Source organism: Anoplopoma fimbria, chromosome 3 (genome assembly GCF_027596085.1).
Source record: "Anoplopoma fimbria isolate UVic2021 breed Golden Eagle Sablefish chromosome 3, Afim_UVic_2022, whole genome shotgun sequence".
Lineage (NCBI taxonomy): Eukaryota > Metazoa > Chordata > Actinopteri > Perciformes > Anoplopomatidae > Anoplopoma > Anoplopoma fimbria.
The window spans coordinates 21,400,026-21,420,599 of NC_072451.1; the positions used below are offsets into that span (position 1 = coordinate 21,400,026).

General features: G+C 41.0%; 2 protein-coding genes across 2 annotated transcripts; one reads left to right on the forward strand and one right to left on the reverse strand.

The window, feature by feature from the left end:
• Positions 1-8,005: 8,005 nt before the first annotated feature.
• LOC129089298 (leucine-rich repeat-containing protein 52-like) lies at positions 8,006-13,794 on the reverse strand. Its single transcript, XM_054596710.1, has 2 exons — positions 12,881-13,794; positions 8,006-8,335 (listed from the first exon to the last, which is right to left on the reverse strand). Exons 1-2 carry the CDS (start codon positions 13,527-13,529, stop codon positions 8,007-8,009), a joined length of 978 nt encoding a protein of 325 aa, XP_054452685.1. The 5' UTR covers positions 13,530-13,794; the 3' UTR covers position 8,006.
• Positions 13,795-18,075: 4,281 nt separating this feature from the next.
• mgst3a (microsomal glutathione S-transferase 3a) lies at positions 18,076-20,323 on the forward strand. Its single transcript, XM_054626749.1, has 6 exons — positions 18,076-18,186; positions 18,649-18,774; positions 18,996-19,069; positions 19,206-19,263; positions 19,472-19,544; positions 19,654-20,323. The coding sequence occupies exons 2-6, from the start codon at positions 18,658-18,660 to the stop codon at positions 19,791-19,793; spliced, it is 462 nt and encodes a 153-aa protein (XP_054482724.1). The 5' UTR covers positions 18,076-18,186; positions 18,649-18,657; the 3' UTR covers positions 19,794-20,323.
• Positions 20,324-20,574: the final 251 nt, after the last annotated feature.

The window sequence follows — 20,574 nt, forward strand, 5'->3', positions numbered from 1 at the left end:
GGTCAGCATTTAACTACTGGTCCTGGGGGATCAAAGGTCAAGGGCCCTATAGTGAACATGGTATGATGTTACCGTGTGAAGTTCAAGTCAAGAGACGTGTGGGAAAATGCCAATCAATTACAGTGTGCATGGTGACTTTGCACTGGTGTCGGGTGGGCTCATAGAAAACTTGGCAGGTGAGGTGGTTAGGTGAACAGAGGAGCCAAAGGGTAATAGTGGTGTGCATTTCCTCAATCAGGTCTTAAGATTGTAGCTCACAGAGCACATCAATATTCAAGTGACAGATGAGACAGGCAGGCAGAGAGACTTATCAAATAGACAGGAGAAAAAACAGGAAAGAACTTTAAGAATTAATGAAATACACTTTGCTGCTTTTGTGCTGAACGTTAGAACAGATGATTAACGGTCTTAGTTTACAAGGTTATGCGCCGGACTGTCTGGACCATAAGCAGTGACTTCCTGGAGCTTCTGTGCTCACTGGCAACTGATCTAACCCAGAAATAGCTCAGCAAGCAACTAATCTGTAAAACCACCATTTATATTTAACAAACGACATACCATGCTTTTACATATGTAGTGGAAGCAAACAACGGGTTAGCTTAGTTTAACAAAGACTAAACAAGAGAAATGGCTCTTCTGTCTCTGCCCAAAGGCAGCACATTCCAACTAACACCTCTACTGCTTATCAGCAGGTTTCACTGCTCTTGGAAACTTTTGCCCACAAAAGGCCAATGTGGGGACAATACTGTTTAAGAACTTAATTATGGTTTTGAAAATGGCACTCAAGGCACAGACTCATTACTGACACAACACAGATGTGATTTTTAGACCAAATGTTTATTATAATCATTAAATAGGCAAAGACTGGAGTTTCTGGAGAAGAAAGTATATTAATGGCCAAATTAAAATTACTGAAACAGTAAAGGGAATAAAATAAAACAGCCTTAAACTGTAAGAACCAGTCCAACATAAACTAAGCAAAACATTAGAGTGAGCCGAGGATACTATTGGAGAGGGGACTACACCGAGGAGTGACACTGTCTACTCACCAACACAGCAACTCACAAAGCAAAAACAGTGCAACCTACATTTATGTTCCATGCACAGCCTTTAGGCCCTCACCACAGGTGCCTGGCCTCTAAACAATAGACACTGCTTCAGTGAAAGGCAACTGATGCAAATATTAAACAACCCAGTTGGTTTCTCATGAAAAATCATGATAACTCAAAGAGCAAAACAGCATCAGGTGAACTTACAAAGGGGAAAACTGGGATTAACCAGGCTCACCATGCGAAGCGAAGTGAATACTTGAACTACTAACCTGTACCACCAAACACTACCAGACAGGACAGGGGCCAAAAGCATGAGCACAGGCCAACAGATGCTTTATATAAACTTGGTAATTGGTTGGGGGAGGAGCCAAGCCTGGGGCTGCGTTCACCCACACAACACATCATGATACTCTATTCACTTGAATTAGGCAAGCTTTCTTCACCACATACTGATTAAACAAAGGAGACATAAAGCATTAGTGAGGTTTACAGGTGCTGATAGACATATTTTGTTAACCTCGGATGAAGCCAAACTAGCTGTTCCCTGTGTTTTCCATCTTTATGCTAAACTAATCTGCTGGCTGTAGCTTCATATTTACTGTACAGATCAAACCGTCTTCATCCAACTCTAGGCAAGAAAGCAAATAAACACATTTCCTATAATGTCAAACTATTACATTAAGAGAACAAGCCATGGAAAAAAGCAGAGATATAGAGCTCAGAGCTTAGAAATAGGGAATGCCAGGTGCAAAAATAGGATTTATGGCCAAAAATATCTCTAGACGAGATAAATTAAGCATGGGAGGGATAAAGAAAGACATGCTGGAGATAAGAGGAACAGAGTGAGTCAAAGGAAATTAAAGACCCTTTCATGCTTCAGGATAGTTTGTGCAAAAATACCTCAGACCAATTTGCAGATTCCCTGTCTCAGTTAGAAATATCATTGTGCTGCTTTTGAGTTGGAGCTTAGTGTGAGTAAGCATCTCGTTATCTCACTTTTGCAGCCAGCTCTATTGGATTAACATAATGGTGAACTAGTCTGGGCACCCAGAATACACTAACGTACAATGCAACACAAATCTCCAGCTGTGAGTATGCACGTGCCAGTTCACTTGTAGGGCTGAGTTTGCAGTGCATTTGTGTATTTGTGCAGCTCCGTCTCTGAGCTAACAAGGCCCCAGTGTAGGCCATGAGGCCGCCATACAGATCTTCAACTTGGATGCTAATTAGACACCCACTAACCTTCTAAACACCCACAGAGCAAAAGAGGGGAAAAGTACATTCAAAGAGCAGAAGGAGAGGTCAAACAACAAGACAAAGCAACAAAAAAAACAATTCTCCAGGCAGAACTGTGACGCACAAAAGGACACACCATCTCCTCTCGAATGACCTTTTATTGCTGTGGAAGGATACAGAGTTGGCAGGCCCTTGAGCCTGTGTGCAGATATGTAACAGCAATAGAAGCATCCCTCTCTCTGCCAAGTGGAGGCAGGGGCTTACTCTTCACCATCAATCAATAGCCAATTTCAAAGAGGAGAGCTAAGCAGAGCTTGTTAATATCAAGTCCAATAGAAAACATACAGCATGTAACAAAGAATCAAACACAATAACTTCATTAAGGTGAAATAAATCAAGCTGAAAAATCATTTCTGATAAAAAAAAATTGTGGTGAAAGCAAAAGAAAGTACAAAGCAGGAGTACTCATTATACACTGCATGTTTACAATTGTAAGCATAGGAAATGTATTTAACTTAATATAAGTTGCAGCAGTTCCTTTATGATTCAGCTTAGCACAGCATCCTGGGAGGTTTCATTGTCTGACAGCAATTTGGTCCTGTCATCCATATGTGGTAGTGATTAATGATGAAATACTCTTGAAATAACTGAAACACAGGCAGCCATTTTCCAAGCACCAGTGTCTGGAAATATCCTGCTTTTCTAACTTTGGTGTAAGTAATGCCACTGCTCCGTCACTAAAGGATTTTCTTTTTGAATGTGTTTGGGTGTGAGTGAGCATGTTTGTAAGCAGATGTGTCAGAGGGCTATTACAGTCGGTTAGAGCCGCTCTCACTATTTGTCACATCTCCCATCTGTGGACATTTTACAGCGGCCTGTTTGCCTTCAGCTCAGTAGATGCGCACAATGGTGCAAACAACCACAGGCAGGAAACACGTTTGCAGGATCTTCTGCCTCCAGTAGCTGTTTGCATTTCTGTCTATTCACTGAACTGGCTCGCAGTCACAGCAGTGCTATTGATGTGACCGTAACCAGCTGAGTGCATTTCTGTCCTGAAGCACATCCTGACCACTACCTCAGCCTTGCTGGTGAATGATGGGATAAAGAGACAACAAACATCCTCATTCTCAAGCACAACAATTTCCCTATCAGTTCCACGGTATTTCAGTTTGAAGCAATAGTTTAACATTTTAGGAAATAAACTTATTCCCTTTCTTGCCAAGAGTTAGATGAGTCTGTTCGCTGAATCTAGAGCCATAGCCTGTTAGCTAAACTTAGCATAAAGACAGAAGCAGGAGGAAACAGCTAACAGTCGCCCAACTGTGGCCTAAGCTTTTTTACATCAATAAAAAGCAGTACATTGCATTTTAGGATTATTAGCACAAAGTATGGTACATGCTATGGCATGTACACTGTGTTAATTAGTAAGCTTGGTGTTGGTTGATTTTTTAACTTTTTGGACATGTTTCCAGTCTTTATGCTAAGCTAAGCTAATCAGATGCATAACAATGAAACAACAATGGAACAAAAGTATGGCCTGTACACTAGTTTGTGAAAACAACCTTATAATGCAATGCTCTGCATTTGTTTGATAGAAATAAAATAACAGTTGGGCAACGATAAGCGGTTTCCTCCTGCTTCCAGCAGGTAAGCTAACAGGCTACTGACTGTAACATGAAAGTTGTGTCAAACTTCTTATCTCAGCCTTAGCCATAAAGCTCAAAAGCGTATTTCCCAAAACATCTAAGTCTTTTAAATGTTTAACTTTATGGATTTTATGATGTGGGTAGATAGTGTTCTGGTTAGTGAGAGTCATGAAGCATTAGAGAGAACAGAGCACTTCTTCTGAGTTTTTATACAATACATTATACCCGGAGGTGATTTGTGTTGGAGTCGATTATAGAGGCAGAACTGATGCTTTTTTCTCTGTGTGTCTGAGCACATGCATACATGTGGCTAAATATGGTCTGGGTTTGCAGTGTGGGGGAGTAAAAAGTGCAGAACATTAAAACTAAGGTCATCCGTTTAGTATATCATCGAAGTGCAGCATCTTCTGCTGTTATATAGTATACAAGTGCCCATATAGAGCAAAAACTGTCAATACTGAGAGTTTTGGAGCCAGGTGTTTTCCTTGTCTGCAGAACATATGAACAGCAACTATGTACATGTTTATTACTTTCTCATTCCATCTGTCTCAATGTGCTGACATGTATTTGGGCAACCAGCTATCCTATTTCCAGGCTGCACCCTTGCCGCTAGCATCATATGGCAGAACGTAATACGACTAACCCATATAGGCCTGTATCGTATGCAGATATAGATAAGACTTTACTACACAGACCTCAATAGACGTGCACATTATGCAATGCATTCTGTATATACTGAAGGTACCCATGCAAATATTACACCCAAAGCCATGAGAGCGTCTCAGCATACTGCTTCAGTAGCAACTTACAGGTACAGTACATGGGTCACTATCTTGCATTGACACTTTTGGCATCTTACTTATGTTACTTATGTCATGCCAGTAAGTATGTTTAGGTTGGTGCATGCATAGTTATGCATACTGCCATGAGTCAAGATCACTCCCTTATATGACGAGGGAGTGCAAGACACAGACATACACACAAGATTAGTTCCTCACTGTCTAATATGAGTGGTGGTGTAATTAAAAATAGATTACACTTATACCAAGTATGCCTTTTTCCAACACCACATTTTCACAAACTGCAAAAGGGGAAAAACTCCACAATTGACATTTTTCACATGAAACATTTGAACTTTTCATTGCAGGAACAGCACAGGTGCAATAAATACTTTTCATGATGCATGAGACCAGGGAACTGGAACCGGAACACCTTAATGGAATGCAGCCATCGTTCACGTTTATTAATTACACCTGTGCTTTTCATAATGATGTCACAGTTTGAAAAAGGGTCTATAATGGTCAAAGCATTCAACCAGACACTCGATAACCAGCATGTTTATACTTTGTACAGTACTGTTGCTGTTATTTAGTGAAACAAATAACTTTATATTTTTAGTTCATTTTGGATGAATCCCAACAATATGCACACATGAGCGCCAGTAAATGTGTGAAGAAAGGTTTCTCAGTAGCATTGCAGATCGCATTACAGTAAGACAACAGATTGTGTGCAGCCGCTCTATCTTCACCACATTTTACAATAAGTAAAAGCCACATAATGCCACAATGATAGGTGTTGTTAATATTTTGACTTGTCATTGTAGAAAGAGCACAGGTGTTACTCATAACAATACCAATGGCTCTGTTTTATTCAAGTTTCACAGTAAGCCATGATAGAGTGACAGTGAGCCAGCATGCAAAATAACCTGAAATTCAAGCAACTAAATTGAATTTAGCAATAATGTATTCAACCATTATTTATTTTATTAGCTACACATGGGTTTTTCTCTCAACCTTGCTGGCGTAGCTGCAAGATATTACTATCATTACAGTGATTCAGACTTACATACATCCATCATACATCACACTTTCATAATAATATTGCCATTCATCCATCATCTGTAACCGCTTATCCTTACAGAGGGGCTGGAGCCAATCACAGCTGACATTGGGCAACAACACAACATTTTTGCTCAGATTCACACTAACAGGGAGTCAGCAAGTAACCTGCATGTCTTTGGACTGTGGGAGGAAGCCGGAGGACCCGGAGAAAACCTACGCTGACACAGGTAGAACACGCAAACTAAGAATGGCCTGTTTGAGAACCCTTTTGCTGTGAGGCGACAGTGCTAACCGCTCCACCACCGTGCTGCCATAAAGAAACTTGTATAAAGTTAAATCTGCATAATATAAAATGAGTGGGGAAAAAACAGCTGGTCCAATCTTTGTGAGAGGATGACCTCCTTCTCACATCCCTTAAAAGTTCAATGTTGCTCTTAAAACAAGTCTAATAATAACTCTGAGACACAACTGATTGTACTGATAAAATACACACACAGAAAACGGCACATTGGAGCAGCTACTTATTGGTTTCTCCAGTCTAACATGGATCTTTCTTCCTGCTCCTTCCTAGGTTTGTAACAGTCAACGTCAGTGGAAGTGAAGTAGTGCAGACGCCAAGTAAGCCAAAATATGGAAGTGGTCATTCTGGGCTAAACTTGTGACCTAGGATCATAGACTGATGATCTAGAGTGCTGCAAATTGGAGGCAAAAAAAAGCAGTTGTTAATATTTACCATTGTGGGCTGAAATGATTCTGGTCCCTGTTTTTCCTGACAGCATTAGCTGTCTTATTGCTCTAAAACTTTAAATGTATTAAACAACAGAATTGGAGTAAAGTCCTTGTAAATTCACTCATTCAATTCACTTACTAAGAAAGTAGGAGCATTGAAGTTTTTAAAGAATCACTCTCAAATGATAAAACTTAGGATCTTTTGTATGAAAATCCTGTTTCCTTTAATGAATTGAATTAGCTTGTACACACCTCATAAGGCTTTTTGGTGCATCAACTGTGCATGCAGAAACAAATAGGACACTGCACTCAAACCCAACAAAGAGAGGCTGAAGTAGAAATCAATTATTACATTCTCCACCCAGCAGGGCCGCCTGCCAAACCAGACCTTAGCGGTTGGCACATGCTGGCTCTAAACTTCACAAACAGATCTTCAACACAAATGCCTCGACTGCACTTCGTTTCTGCGTTAATAGATGAGGAGGGTGGACTGTCAGTACAACTCCACACATCACCGGACCAAAGATGGACACTATCTGCAGAAGCTCAGCCAAACGTGCAGCTACATGTTACACACTAGCGTGTGCATGCATGTGCACACATTTATTAATCTACACTGGTATAAATGCAGTGTAAAAATGCATTTAATGTTCTCCTTTAAGTAGAAATAAGTAGAATGACCACACCATTTTAAATTTCACATAGTGGCTGTGAAGCTGAGTCTGAGCTGAGTCTACTGTGCTTGATGCGATTATGGAGGCCAATGGCGTTTTGTTTTTAAAACAGTAGGGTCTTAGAATAGATTGTCGTATAGACTAGTGACAGGTGCAACCATCCAATTTGCAAAATTATAGGTACAAACAAATTGCATCATATGACAAGCTTGTTTCTCCTTTGTTGGTCACAACTGGACCCAGATGGTGGTTTAAAGAATAGCTGCACATGTTGGGAAACACTCTTATTCGCTTTCTTGCCTAGAGTTAGATGAGAAGATTAATAAAATGGTATCAACCGTTTCATCTAACTCTTGGCAACAAAGTGCATGAATCAAAGCTCCTAAAATGTGATTCCAAATTTGAAGTTGGTAAATGTGAACATTGATTCTGTAACACAAGCCAAAACAAGTTAATAACCTGCTAAACATTCTGTAATGGTCAGACCAGCGAGCGGCTACCCCCATAAGACCACATCCCAGTCCAATATTACAAAGTAATACATCATGTAGCACAGTCAGACATTTGCATATGTTGTAAGTAATACACAAATGCAGGGGGACCTCCACAATGGCAGCCAGAGAGTGTGTTACATCACCTGAAGGCCCACTACACATGAGAGATATGAAATTCCACATCTCTTTTGAATCCTCTTTTCCCTCTCAGAGACAGCTGAGCCTGTTAAACAGACTGCAGTTGGACTGCAGTGTAATTGGACTTCATGACAGTCCAGAAAGTTGACAGGAGGCACTGTGGGAATCCATGATGGGCAGAGTGGGATTAAAAATTTTAGACAGTTTGTGACGCTTTCAAATTCCCGTTGCCATGGTCACTCCTGGCTCGCGAGGGACGACCAGTCTCACTAGAGTCTTCCTCGTCGTCCACATCGAGCTGTTCGTCTTTCTTCTTGATGTAGCGCTCGTAGAGCACCATAATGACGCCCATCACCCAGGCCGACACGGTGCCAGCCGCAAAGATGACAAAGCCGATGACGACAAAGAACAGGTAGTCCCAGGAGCCCAGAGTCTGGTGACATAACGTCCGTAGCTGGATGCCCACCTCACCCAGACGACGGCCCTGCATGTCAGCAGGTGAGCCACACACCGTCTGGCCCTCATCTGTCGCACAGGCACACATCAAGAAGGAAGGATTAAGGCTTGATCATCGCTCAAAAGAACACATTCAAATATTTGGTTAGGAAATATAAACTTAACATTGTAACACTGAAGTGCACTGGTGACAAATATGCATTTTCCCCCATACATAACAATTCCAGCCATAAAAAGGTCAACTGTCTTGGAGTGGCATCATTCAGACTATTGAGTCATCTTGATCTGGACTGCATGTGCAAGGTTTGCATTACATCATGACATTAATCCAGGACAGTGACATTCTTGATACACATGACTGTCCCTTGACAGTAGCAAGTAAATCTGTATCCAGTCTAAAAAATATTATACAGTATTGGAAGAATATAATGTGATCATGTAGGACCCTGTCAGAGTAGGAAGCTGATTGAAAATATATTTCCAGGGCCTTTCAAGTGCATTTAACTGCTGATCTCCTTTGAGAATATCAACTAACTTTACTCACATACAGTACATATATACAAAGGTTTGGCATTTAATTATCATAAATCTTTATTATCATTTAAGAGATCCTTTCATGTTGTGAGAGCTATATTAATGCAAAAATAACTTATATTGCATTAAACAGAGCCACCTGATAAATAATTCATATACCACTTTATATCGTTTTGCATACGATTTGTATATGGCAGCAAACTGAGCTGAAGATATGACATATTCAGGCACCGCAGCTAAATGCAGAAAACAGCACTAGCATAACAACATTATCAGAAAACTACCAGGCTTTAGTAGCATCACGTGTACTCGAGTTCTGAGTTGGTGCAGAATTGAATTATGAATTATTCAAAGTTCTTTCTTCCACACAGGATTAGAGACTGACTAGAGCCTTTGTGTTTGTCTGAAACGACAGATAATAAGGTTTCTCAGCATCAGGCATCGCGTATGACTACGACTAAGACCTCGCTGAAATCCACAAATCCTAATGAAATGTTGAGTTCCCTCTCTTTCAATTCTTAAAAGGCCCATCGGTCAAATACGCTACATGATGGATGTTGAGCTCTGCAGCAGCTGACGAGAGGCATTTCTCAGTAAACAATCCCGAAGCCTGGCTCAATCTTTTGTAACCGTTAGCAGAAACCAAGCAGAACACAGCAGTGTTGCCATCTCTATACGACCACTGGTTTTAATTGGCTTCTGGTTTTTCAAAGCTTTTGTGCAAGTGGGAAGTCCCACTGGGGAGATCAAACAACTTGGAAGTTTCTGCACAGGGAACAGTTTTCTGAAACCCTATTTCTACACTAACAGCCATGAAATATGCATCTTCATTGCGCTGGCATATTTTGAAATAGTTTTCGCATACATGTAGAACTGATGAATGCAGTGACATTTCTAGGATCTGCTTTGAATCTCTGCACCCTGCAAGATATTTTGGGAAAAGTTGTACAATGACGGAATAACTGTATAGTTATTGTATTACATAGTTAGAAAACAAAAAAACATCCTTTACAACAGCGGCTCCCAAACTTTCAATGATGAACTCAAGTTCCCCTTCAATGACTTCCCCTCATGTTCCAAATGTGTCCATTTCAATTTATTTCAACGTGGATGTTCAGTTAGGACCCAAAGCTCGAATCAAATCCTGATCGTTGACGTGATGTGCTATGTACCGTTACATATTTAGACATAAGGTTTGGCTAATTATTTCAAATGTTTATCCTCTTTTAGCGGTCTATCCAAACCATTACTTTTGGCCAACTATTCCTAACTTCTCAGCACTAGTTTTCATGCAGTCTCAGAATCATCACGTGGTGTTAAGGTGTTATAACTGACTCAGGCTGGTGGGATGTGTGATTTGTCAGAGGCTGAGAGCGATCATGCCGAAGCTTTCAATCAAATCACTTGACAAGTTAATTTAATCAGACGACAAAAATGTACTTTTTCCTAATATTTTATTCATTCAGTGCATACATCTATGCTCTTATCCTCAGACAAGCTCTTCTACGGCTCACAGATCTGAAAACGGGCGTGCAGCTGTAGAACACGAGGACAGTCAGCCTCTCTAAGCTCCATCTATCACAGAGAATTCAAAGCGTACTCTGATCCTCTCAAGGGCTGCTGCTGTTCACTGTTCACACAATATGCTGCAACAAAGACACACATCCATGCAGTCACACATGCACACTCCCTCCTAATATCTACGCACAAACCCCCTCCAATAGACTTAACTTTCCCATCTTCTATGTCTGTCCTTGCAGAGTTTGCTAATGTATGTGTATGTGTGCGTGTTTGTGCGTGCGCCTGACAGCGAGGGAGGAAACCCTTCTGGCTTCACCCCCCTCTCCCCCCCCAAAGACACTGGCATCAAAGAAGAGGGCTTTCCCTCCCTCCGTCCCCCATCCCCACTCTGCTCTATTTCTAGACACTCTCCTTATATAACAACTGAGAGTGTTAATCTAGCCAGGAAGGCGAGACAGAGGAGAATCTGATGGTTCCTTCCTGAAGCTTTATCGCTCCCTCGCTCGCCATTCGTTTCCCTAACCAGAGGAGACAAGCGAGCCGTGTTGCATGAACCAGGTGAGACCCAGACGAGAGTTAACAAGGCATTGGAGACAGAGCTCGCAGCTGAAACACAGTCGTCTCCAAAATGTTCTCCTTCTGTTTCCCCCTCATGCACTAAAAGTGTGTATTTTTTGGCGGTTGTGTGTCTAGTGAATGTGTATTTGTGAAATTTGTGTGTATGACTTTCCACATGCTTTTTATGAGGCTGTGTTTAAGAGAGAATAAGCTGCCTGTGAAGAGATGGACAGCTTGTGTGTATATGTAACCGAGGTAGAGAATGTGTGAGTAGCTATCCTCTCCCTTGCTGGCAGCTGTCACTGGAAGAGGCTCCACTCCAAATTAAGCGAGACAAAAGGCAGAGAGAAGCAGTAAAATAGGACAGCTCTTGCAGAACTCGTTTTGGACTCGGCCTAAGCTGCACACAGGGACTGTTGTGAACTATAGTATGTGTGTGTGTGGGAGAGAGAATCAGGGGATGCCTTTTTAGTAAGCGTGGTGGATGTATGATGTTAGAATTATGACGGCTTCTTGCTCAGTAAGACACACTATAAATAGCAGCTGCCCTTTTGCATAGTGACACATCCACACCAGAGCATGAGAATAATAACTCAAAGTAACAAAAAAATTGTTGAATATCAGTCACATCTGTTAGCTTGACAGTGATAAAACAAATCGATATTTGATGGTGCAAGTATGATCCATTAATCACATTCTGCAGGATAGCTGAATAAAATAAAAATTGATGGGCCATTTGAAGATGAAACACTCTCTTGTTTTCCTCCCAGACTGCAGGATGCAGAGCTGAATTAATGGACACATTTGACAAATGAGAAATCTAATGGCTCCCTGCCGCCGATCTTCTTTCACCCTCTTTGCTATTTGATAGTCTGAATGCTGTCACGCTCCACTGCCGTCACCTGTGCACATCTCATTCCACTGAAATCTGAGAAAGGGGTGAACTTTGCAGACTTCTCCGAACTGCATGGGTTACAAACATGTAAATTCTTCTTTTCCACATACAGCCACATATTTTGCACAATGCACTGTATTTACCACAGCCAATATCAAAGAAGTGTGGGTGATGATGGCATGGTGTTATCTGTTGCGTGAGCTCAAAGGTGCAGACGTGCAGTTTTTTGTAACATGATATGAGGGGAGCAGTAAGGGCTCCGTTTGTGCTTGAAAAGGTTACTAGCATGGAGGCAAAGAAGAGGTCTAAGGGAGAATTTTACTTCCATTTTGTTAGGAATCAAAGTTATTTTTTCAACTTATTTTTTCTCTTTATAATTTTAATTTGCACCACTTTTTATTAAAGCACCCTTTATTAAGGGTTTATATAGACTTCATAAATAGTTAACACATATTTACCAATGCTTTATACATTTTAAACCATTAGAAAGAACAATTTTATGGTTGGGTTGTAAAAAATCCCTATAGCTGATGTTTGTCCATGCTGGAGGAGGATAAACAGCATGGCTGTATTACCGACCAATAACTGTCACCAAAGTAACTTTGATTTGTAAATTTAAGGACCTGTCTGGAAAAGGGCCCCTGTGTCAAAATATGGTTTTAGGATATTTTTTGCTTTATATTCTGAAAGTAAAAGGTTTAATCAAATTACCACACAATCATAAACATTCCATAGCAAGTGAGAGGCCTGGGGGTCATGGGGACTTATAGTTATTTTTTGTATTGTATCTGCAATTATGTTGTCTGCTTTCTCTTTCATAATCTAAGATGTCTGCATATCACAGACTAAGTCCTAAAGCTGCATTTCTTTAATGGAAGGTGATAAATAAGTTTTCATCTTTACACAGGATACAGGCTGATAACTGAGGGCAGCCACCAGCAAATAGCCAATAGTTTACATAATCGGGCATTATCTAATAATTAATAACTGGAGCAGCAGTCCTTATTTGTGTTTGGCTCTCAATAATACCCCAGTATCCAGACAGGAAAAGGTCATGCTGTGATTATGTCACCTTACATTACAATATAATGTATAACTGATCAAACCTTGGAACTTGAAGCCCTCCAGGTGGACCCACAGACACAGGTCCTCGTTGTCGCACTCGCAGCTCCACGGGTTCCCGCTGAGCCCCACGGAGCGCAGGGCTGGCAGTGCGATCAGGGACGTGATGTTGACGACCGTCAGGTTGTTCCGACTCACATCCAGAACCTGGAGGGCCGCGTTTTCCACAAAGGCGTCCTGGTGAATCTCCGAGAGCCCAGGGTTGTCGGTCATCCTGAGCATCACCAGGCTCGCCAGGGGTCCGAACGTCCTGTCCTCGATCCGGATCAAAGTGTTGAAGGAGAGGTCCAGGTAGGCCAGCTTCCGTAGATTCCCAAACGTGGACTCGGATATCTCCGTAAGGGAGTTGTTGCTGCAGTCCAGGTACACCAGGTCGGAGAGGTAGTTGAGCGCAAGCGGCGGCAGCTCCACGATGCGGTTGTTGGAGATGATGAGCTGCCGGGTGGCAAGCGGCAAGTTGACCGGAAAGGTGGTCAGGTGCTGCCCAGCGCATTGAACCACCAGCTGGTCGTCACACACACACCTGTCCGGGCAGCCCGAGGAGAGCACCGGGGACGCGCTCAGCCCCGCGGTGAAGAGGAGCAGAACTAAGAGCCGCAAGGGTTGCGCGCTTGGCTGCGGGGCAAGACGCATGACACCGCCGACGGCTCCTTCATCCACCCCGTTTGGAGACAGTCAGGCGCGGTCACATTCTTCATTGATACATCCTCACCAAGCTGTCCGTCTCAGAAATCATCTCCACCGAGGTCAGACCTTTACGCCTGTGGCAAAACTCTTGCGCGCAATGTCTCAGTTCATCCTGTCGTTGCTTCTGGATCCGGCGCGCTTCCACTGGCTGGAACTTGACAACCAGATGCCTTCATGCTTTTTCAAAGTTCATCTATTTATCGTGTTTCTTCTGTTGAAACAGAGCACAACGTCCTCTCGTGCTGTGCTGCTTGCAATGGTTACGGTCAGTTGATGTTTGCCATCCTCTCGCTCTCCGAAACTGAATCCAAATGAGGAGGAGTAGGGGGTGGGGGTGGGGGTGGGGTTGCCTTGTGGAGCGATATCTCACGCTTTCGAGTGAGCTGAAGCGAAAGGTTGAAGCTCTGGACAGCAGAGCTAATGGAAGTAAAATCAAAAAGAAATGGGATGCATGCTTATTAGGGAACCCTACAGTGATAAAGGGGACCTCTAATGTTCCAGCTGCAGGCAGAGAGGTCCATCTACATGTGCCTCAGGTGTGTGTTGAATGTGAAATCTGTGTTTAGAAACATCTGTTTGTGGGCATGTATGTGTGTGGTTGTCAGTCAGCCTCAGGTGTGTGTGTGTGTGTGTGTGTGTGTGTGTGTGTGTGTGTGTGTGTGTGTGTGTGTGTGTGTGTAGGTAGAACAAAAGCAGGTGCACATGACACCTGGGAAGCATATATGGGGGCGGCTGTGGCGTAGTGGAGAGCAAGGTAGTTCTCCAATCAGAGGGTCGGTGGTTCGATACCCGGCTTCGGCAGTCGACGTGTCCTTGGGCAAGACACTTAACCCCAAGTTGCTCCCGAAGGCTTGCCATCGGTGTGGACTGGAAGTTGCATGAATGTTAGTTAGAGTCTGATGGTGGCACCTTGCATGGTAGCCTGTCATCGGTGTGTGAATGGTGAATGATATGTAATATACTACTGATTGTAAGTCGCTTTGGATAAAAGCGTCTGCTAAATGACTGTAATGTAATGTAATGTAATATATGATCAGATCACATGGGGTTAAGGCTCTGGAAACAAGAGAGGTGGGCAGTGATAACAATGTGTTGAGAATGGGGGTTCCCTAGCAGCCATCTACATCACTCAGACCTATGTGCAATGAGGCTTTTTCAATAATGTCTGACATATCAGCCATAGCCGAATCCTTCCCGAATTCAAACTGTACCCACTACACAGCCAGCAGATGACAGGACGAGATGGGACAGGGTGGTGTAAGCCAGCAGTTGTTTTCCCTCCTCACTCCGGTCTCAGTATGAGTCCTGAGTCTATTCTTGGTTCTCTGTGTAGGTGTTGAAGTGCTGAATCAGACTCAGCATGATGGAGGAGGTGGACAGATGTGACGCTGACAGTCCGTGAAAGAAATTACCCCGAGAGTCAACATCCCGCTGCACACTGACCACGCTCACTCTTTTTCTCTCTCACACAATGAGGTGGAATCTTTTCCCTCTATCTATTCCCTGGTGTCAAAAATAGAGCAGGAGGCCTGTAGGCATGCATAACCTAATGCTTTTTCACACTTGCCATCCTGTGGACTGAACTAATCCACACAGCTGTTTTCTGTCAAGGAGATTCAGTGACTTTATGAGGACATCTAGTGACGAACACTTGGTAATGTTTTACACAGGGAGAAACTGCCGTTCAGCAATCAGCTCGTGTACTTTATTTTCTGATTCATGGTTTGCACCTTATCTGGTTATTACCCAAGGCCCATGCATTGGACTATCCAATCTACTTTATTATTTTTGAGGACACATAAAGCACCAAATTAATCTTCAACCTCTAAAGAAGCAGTGGCCCACTCTTATCTCATTCAGTTCAGTTAAACATTGATCAAACCCAAAGGACTTTCATCTTAAAATCCAGGGGAGATCACAAAGTTGCCAAAGATGTCAAATATGTCAGGCTGACTTTAGGGAAAATGTGTATAAAGTGGGGCACAAGATATCTAGATTACTTCAGTGCAATGGTGCCCTATAAAACATGGAGTAATGTGTTTTAAATATTTCACTAAACAGCTTCATGAGTATTTGGAACAATATGATACAGTCAGACTGCAGAAAAAGATGACAAAAAGCGTGTACAAGGGATATAAAAGGGGGAAATTATATATTTTTGGGTCAAAGAATAGAGCTAAAAAAATACTAAATACATAATTTACCAACCAGGATGGTCCTGACGGCTACAATGACTTTGCATGCAGGCAGGAAAACCAGTTCTGGCTGTTTTGGCCCAGTTAACCATAAACTCTGTTTATCTTAATCCACACTCATAACTACCTCTGTTTGCCTAAGCATGACTTTCTTGTTTTATTCACCTGAAACATTTTTTGTCATTGTACATTAGACAGATGAATGGCAAAATGTAGAGGCTTGTCATACTGCAATCCATTTTCTCTAAGCATGTCAGTCACGTTTTACCTTTGTAAGAAGTTGTCCTCCATATTGATCTTTATGGTTAATCTGCATTCATAAAACCTGTTTCGTCAGACAAAGAGAAAAAAAGATCATCACTACAGCACCAAATTGTTGTTTGAGTGACAAAATATAACAAAACAAAACAAAACACAACATAACATAACAGTGTAGAAGTCACTCTGAGTCTGCTGAACAAGAGTCACCAATGACAGTTCCTTTCATACTGCAACTTGACCTGATATGTGATACAGGAAACTTGTTTTTTAAGAGCCCTGGTCACTTCAAAGCAGGGCAGATTGTTGGCAGCTCTCCATTTAGGTTTACCAGGATCAGAGCCCTGGTGGTGTGAACTTGCTCACTGGCCTGGCTTCCTGCACTTCAAAAAGGATGGAGTCATCATAAATGTCATAACCTGCACCTGTGCTTTTTTGTTATGGTAGGTCAAAATGTCCTTCATAAAAAAAGGCACATAAAGGGGTATAACGTATAGAACAGATTCTCACTTTATATCTGCAATATCTGCTATTTTATAAACTACTCTACTGTACGAATCTACTCCAGCAATGATATGTCTTCATAATAAAACAAATGTGAAACCTGATAAAGTAAAATTATTCTCAAGAAAAGTTCAAAAAAAAGAATCCACATAAATCCCATAAAACGTATTCAAATTTGCAGGAGCTACTTAGATTTTCTTCTTTGCAAGTGAAAGCCCTGGAAAATCTCACTTCAGCAAAAATACATAAGTAGTATGGCACTGCTTGTATTGTTATACTAGGCAGGCCACTTGTGTTGATACTTTAATAATAGGCTGCTTTAAAGATCAAAATTTGTCATAATGCTGCTATAAATGTATACTATTATTTATTACATCAGTGTATTATCCTTATTATTGATTAAGTCATGGGTGAGCCGCATAGCTGGTTGAGGTGGAGCTAATTTCATAAATTTTATACACTTTTGGGTAGTTGAATCTGTATTAGTACATCATGTATTAAAAGGCCAACATATGTATTGTGTGTAAATCTTTTGTCTTTAAAGTAACTCACAACTAAAGAATGTAAAAAATAAAAGAAGTGGAGAAAAACATAAATATTTCTTGCTTAAATATAGTGGAGTAGAAGTATAAAGTAGTATACAAATGAAATCTCAAGCAAGCTACCAAAAATGTGTTATTTACGTTCCTCCACTGTTTTAATAATACTAATCATTCTCATAGGGGAAGACCCCTATTTTAGCTGGTTACCAAGGTAACGATTGTTCAGTACATGGCCCAGGGCGCATGTCAGAAAAATGGAGGAAATATCTCTGTGGAGCACTGTGCCGCTCATTGAACAGTGTAACCGAGTTTTCTCTTGACATTGAGCACACATTAACCCAAAATGAATACAAAAATAAAACTGTAGTAGAATAAAGGCGGCCACCTATGGAGGACGAAAAATGACATAAGTATAAATAAATAAATAAATGCATAAATAATTGATTAAATAAATACAGGAATAATAAAAAAAAATGTAAATGCTTATATAAATGTAAAAATAAATCAAGGAATAAATGAATAAATGCATAAATAAATGTATAAATAAATAAATAAATGTAGTAGACCCGAATCGATTACACTCCTGTAACCAATCCCGCTTTAGACGGAGGATAAGACCTCCCACCTCATTAGCATACAGACACATAAATAAATAAATGAATAAATGTAAGTGAAAAGAAATGTAGAAATAAATATAGGATATGTATTTATTTATGTCCTGTTCGATTATTAACTTTTATTTATTTATCTATAGATTAATGCATTCACTTCCAGATTTATTTTAGCATTTGCTTATTTATTTACACTTTTACTTATTTATCTCAGTATTTATTCAAGCATTTATTTATTTATTCCTGTATGTATTTATACAATTATTTATGCATTTATTTATTTATACTTATGTCATTTTTCGTCCCCCATAGCCACCACTCCCTCACTGTTTGTGTTACCATGGTGTTACGTAAGCCTCGACGCAGCCCAAGTGAACGACGCACCCGGAAACGCGGTGGAGTGCGTAAGGGAACTTTCGTGACATTGGTTAGTCGCTCTGTTCTCATCCGAGCGCTACAGCCGTGAACCTCGAACACAAGCTGCAGATTTAAGGTAAACGTCTTGATATTTGAGTCCTGTGAGTCTTCTATATGTCTCCTCTCAAACCTGTTGGTTTAACTCTGATGGCGTCGCTTGTATCCTCATTTGACCTTTTGCTTTGAACGCTTCCTTGCTCTCCTCTGTGGGTTTTACAGCCTCTTTTCTTTGGTTTCTTCGAACATATAAATGATTTGGTTGATAGAGACGTGCATGTTATACATTCATATGCAGGAAAAAAGCGTTATTCTCTGTTGTGTTTTGCCCCTAAATATAGTTAACTCCCCCGTTTTCTTATTTATAACAAAAATACTAAGAGCTAGTCTGAAATCAAAAAGTACGATTTATTCCTTTCAAACTGAGCCAAAAGCTGAAATGATAACACAATATATAAGCCATACGTATATTCATATATATGCAAACATTTTTTTATTATAAATAAAACTAACTCGGCTTTGATACTCTTCTTCTCTCAAGACTGTCAGGATGGTTGTGCTTTCCAAAGAGTATGGATATGTGGTGTTGACTGGTGTTGCAAGTATGGTGATGATTGGACATCTGGCCATGAAGGTTGTCAAAGCCCGCAAGAAGTACAACGTACAGGTGAGCAGGAGTTCAAAGTTTCAAATATAAGGCTATAGCAGGATATATAAAGTACACCCTTTTCTCATTCATTCTGTTTAAGAGCTGCACCCACCCATTCAAACAGCACCTCAGCAATTCAACCGTCTGTCGACATAGTTTAATGCTTGTTCAGTGTCTTTTTGTGGCTTATGTAAAGCACTTTGAATTGCCTATACAAATAAACTTGTCTTCACTTGCAGTATCCTCAGATGTACAGTGACAACCCAGAAACTGGAAACATTTTCAACTGCATCCAGCGTGCACACCAAAACACGTACGTATGAGCTTAAAAGTGGGCAATGCAACTTAATCTGTGCGCCCACTAGACGGACATTGCACCACACTCTCACGATTCATAGTAACAAGTGAAAAGAGGTGAAAGTTAACATGCCGTTGTAACCTTTCACCAGGTTGGAGTCCTACCCCGCCTTTCTCTTCTGCCTGGCAGTCGGCGGTTTGCATTCTCCTGTAAGTTTATTTTTGCAATGTCATACCTACTAAGCACCAGCGTTTTTTTACATGAATGTAGCGTCATCGCTATAAGTCTTTAGCAATTATAGCACAAAAGTTGAATAGGCCTAACACTGTAGTTTTTTTGATAATGATATGCAGGGTTTCTGGAAGAAACATACACTCCTGTAATGATTGAGTGTGTCTGTCTGTCTGGTTACAACAGCGTCTATCCAGTGGACTTGGAGCTGCATGGATCATAAGCAGAGAGGTGTACGCACACGGGTACTCTTCAGGAGGTAAGAAATTGTTTGGCAGTCCATGATTCGATTACATTTTCTTCTTCTGTAATGTAAAGCAAGTTGCAAATGTGCCATTATTACTAATAATACTTTTCATCTCAATCAGATCCTAAGAAAAGAATGCGGGGAGCATTTGGGAACGTGGCGCTGCTTGGGATGATGCTGTCCACAGTCTGCTTCGGCCGCACCCTGCTTGGCTGGACAGGACCACGGATGAATCCCTTCAGTAAAACTGTCTGTTGCTAATTAGAAGAAAGTACTCAGGATGGCCTCAACCAGTCATTCACTTTATAATCAAAGCCACTACATAACCCAAAAACATTGCAACATATATGCTAGCCTCTGACCAAATTAACATTTGAAGCCAGGTGAAGTTAATGTTGTCAAGTGACCTGACTGGTTCTCCAGGTAGGATAAATTCCTAATTTAGGATAGTGGCTGGGGTGTAATCTACATGCAGGATCTGTTTGTTTTGATAATGTTTTCACCTGCACCCTGATTTCTAAAGTAGTTTGCCATAAGACATCCGATATATTCCATATTTTTGAAAAAGACACTAATAAAAAAGGTACATTTCAGAAGGAATTTGACCTTAAACTATCATGTGATAGATTAATTAATACCTGTAAATGGTTAGTCAAATTGCTGTATAGGGGTTAAAAAAAGTTTTTATGTTGATGAATATCTTTTTTTATTTTTGGATCTGTGTCTCATACTAGAAACAGGGTTTTGACTGGTCAAACAGACTACATTAAATATTGTATGTTGGTTATAAAGTAACTTGTGCTTTTTTTATTGGGTGTGAATGCTTATTGATTGAATGTGAGGTTTTATTAACAGCAATGCTTGTTTAAGGGAGCGGCTTTTTTTTTTTAATCTGAGTAAATGTTTAAAGTCCACATTACTTGTCGAGGCAGGTGGATTTATATCTCTGCAGAGCTGTTGGGCTCGCAACCAGCCGCGAAAGAAAATGGCTGTCACACAGGTGACAATGACAAAGCATAATAATGAAGACTCATCCAAATGC

What these genes read in the sequence shown, in the direction of transcription:
- LOC129089298 (XM_054596710.1), bottom strand. Translation starts at nt 13,529, where the DNA reads ATGCGTCTTGCCCCGCAGCCAAGCGCGCAACCCTTGCGGCTCTTAGTT. An exon ending in GGAGGGCTTCAAGTTCCAAG is followed by an intron (nt 8,336 to 12,880) that starts GTTTGATCAGTT and finishes CCTGTGCGACAG; the next exon opens with ATGAGGGCCAGACGGTGTGT.
- mgst3a (XM_054626749.1), top strand. Translation starts at nt 18,658, where the DNA reads ATGGTTGTGCTTTCCAAAGAGTATGGATATGTGGTGTTGACTGGTGTT. An exon ending in CAGCGTGCACACCAAAACAC is followed by an intron (nt 19,070 to 19,205) that starts GTACGTATGAGC and finishes ACCTTTCACCAG; the next exon opens with GTTGGAGTCCTACCCCGCCT. An exon ending in ACACGGGTACTCTTCAGGAG is followed by an intron (nt 19,545 to 19,653) that starts GTAAGAAATTGT and finishes CATCTCAATCAG; the next exon opens with ATCCTAAGAAAAGAATGCGG.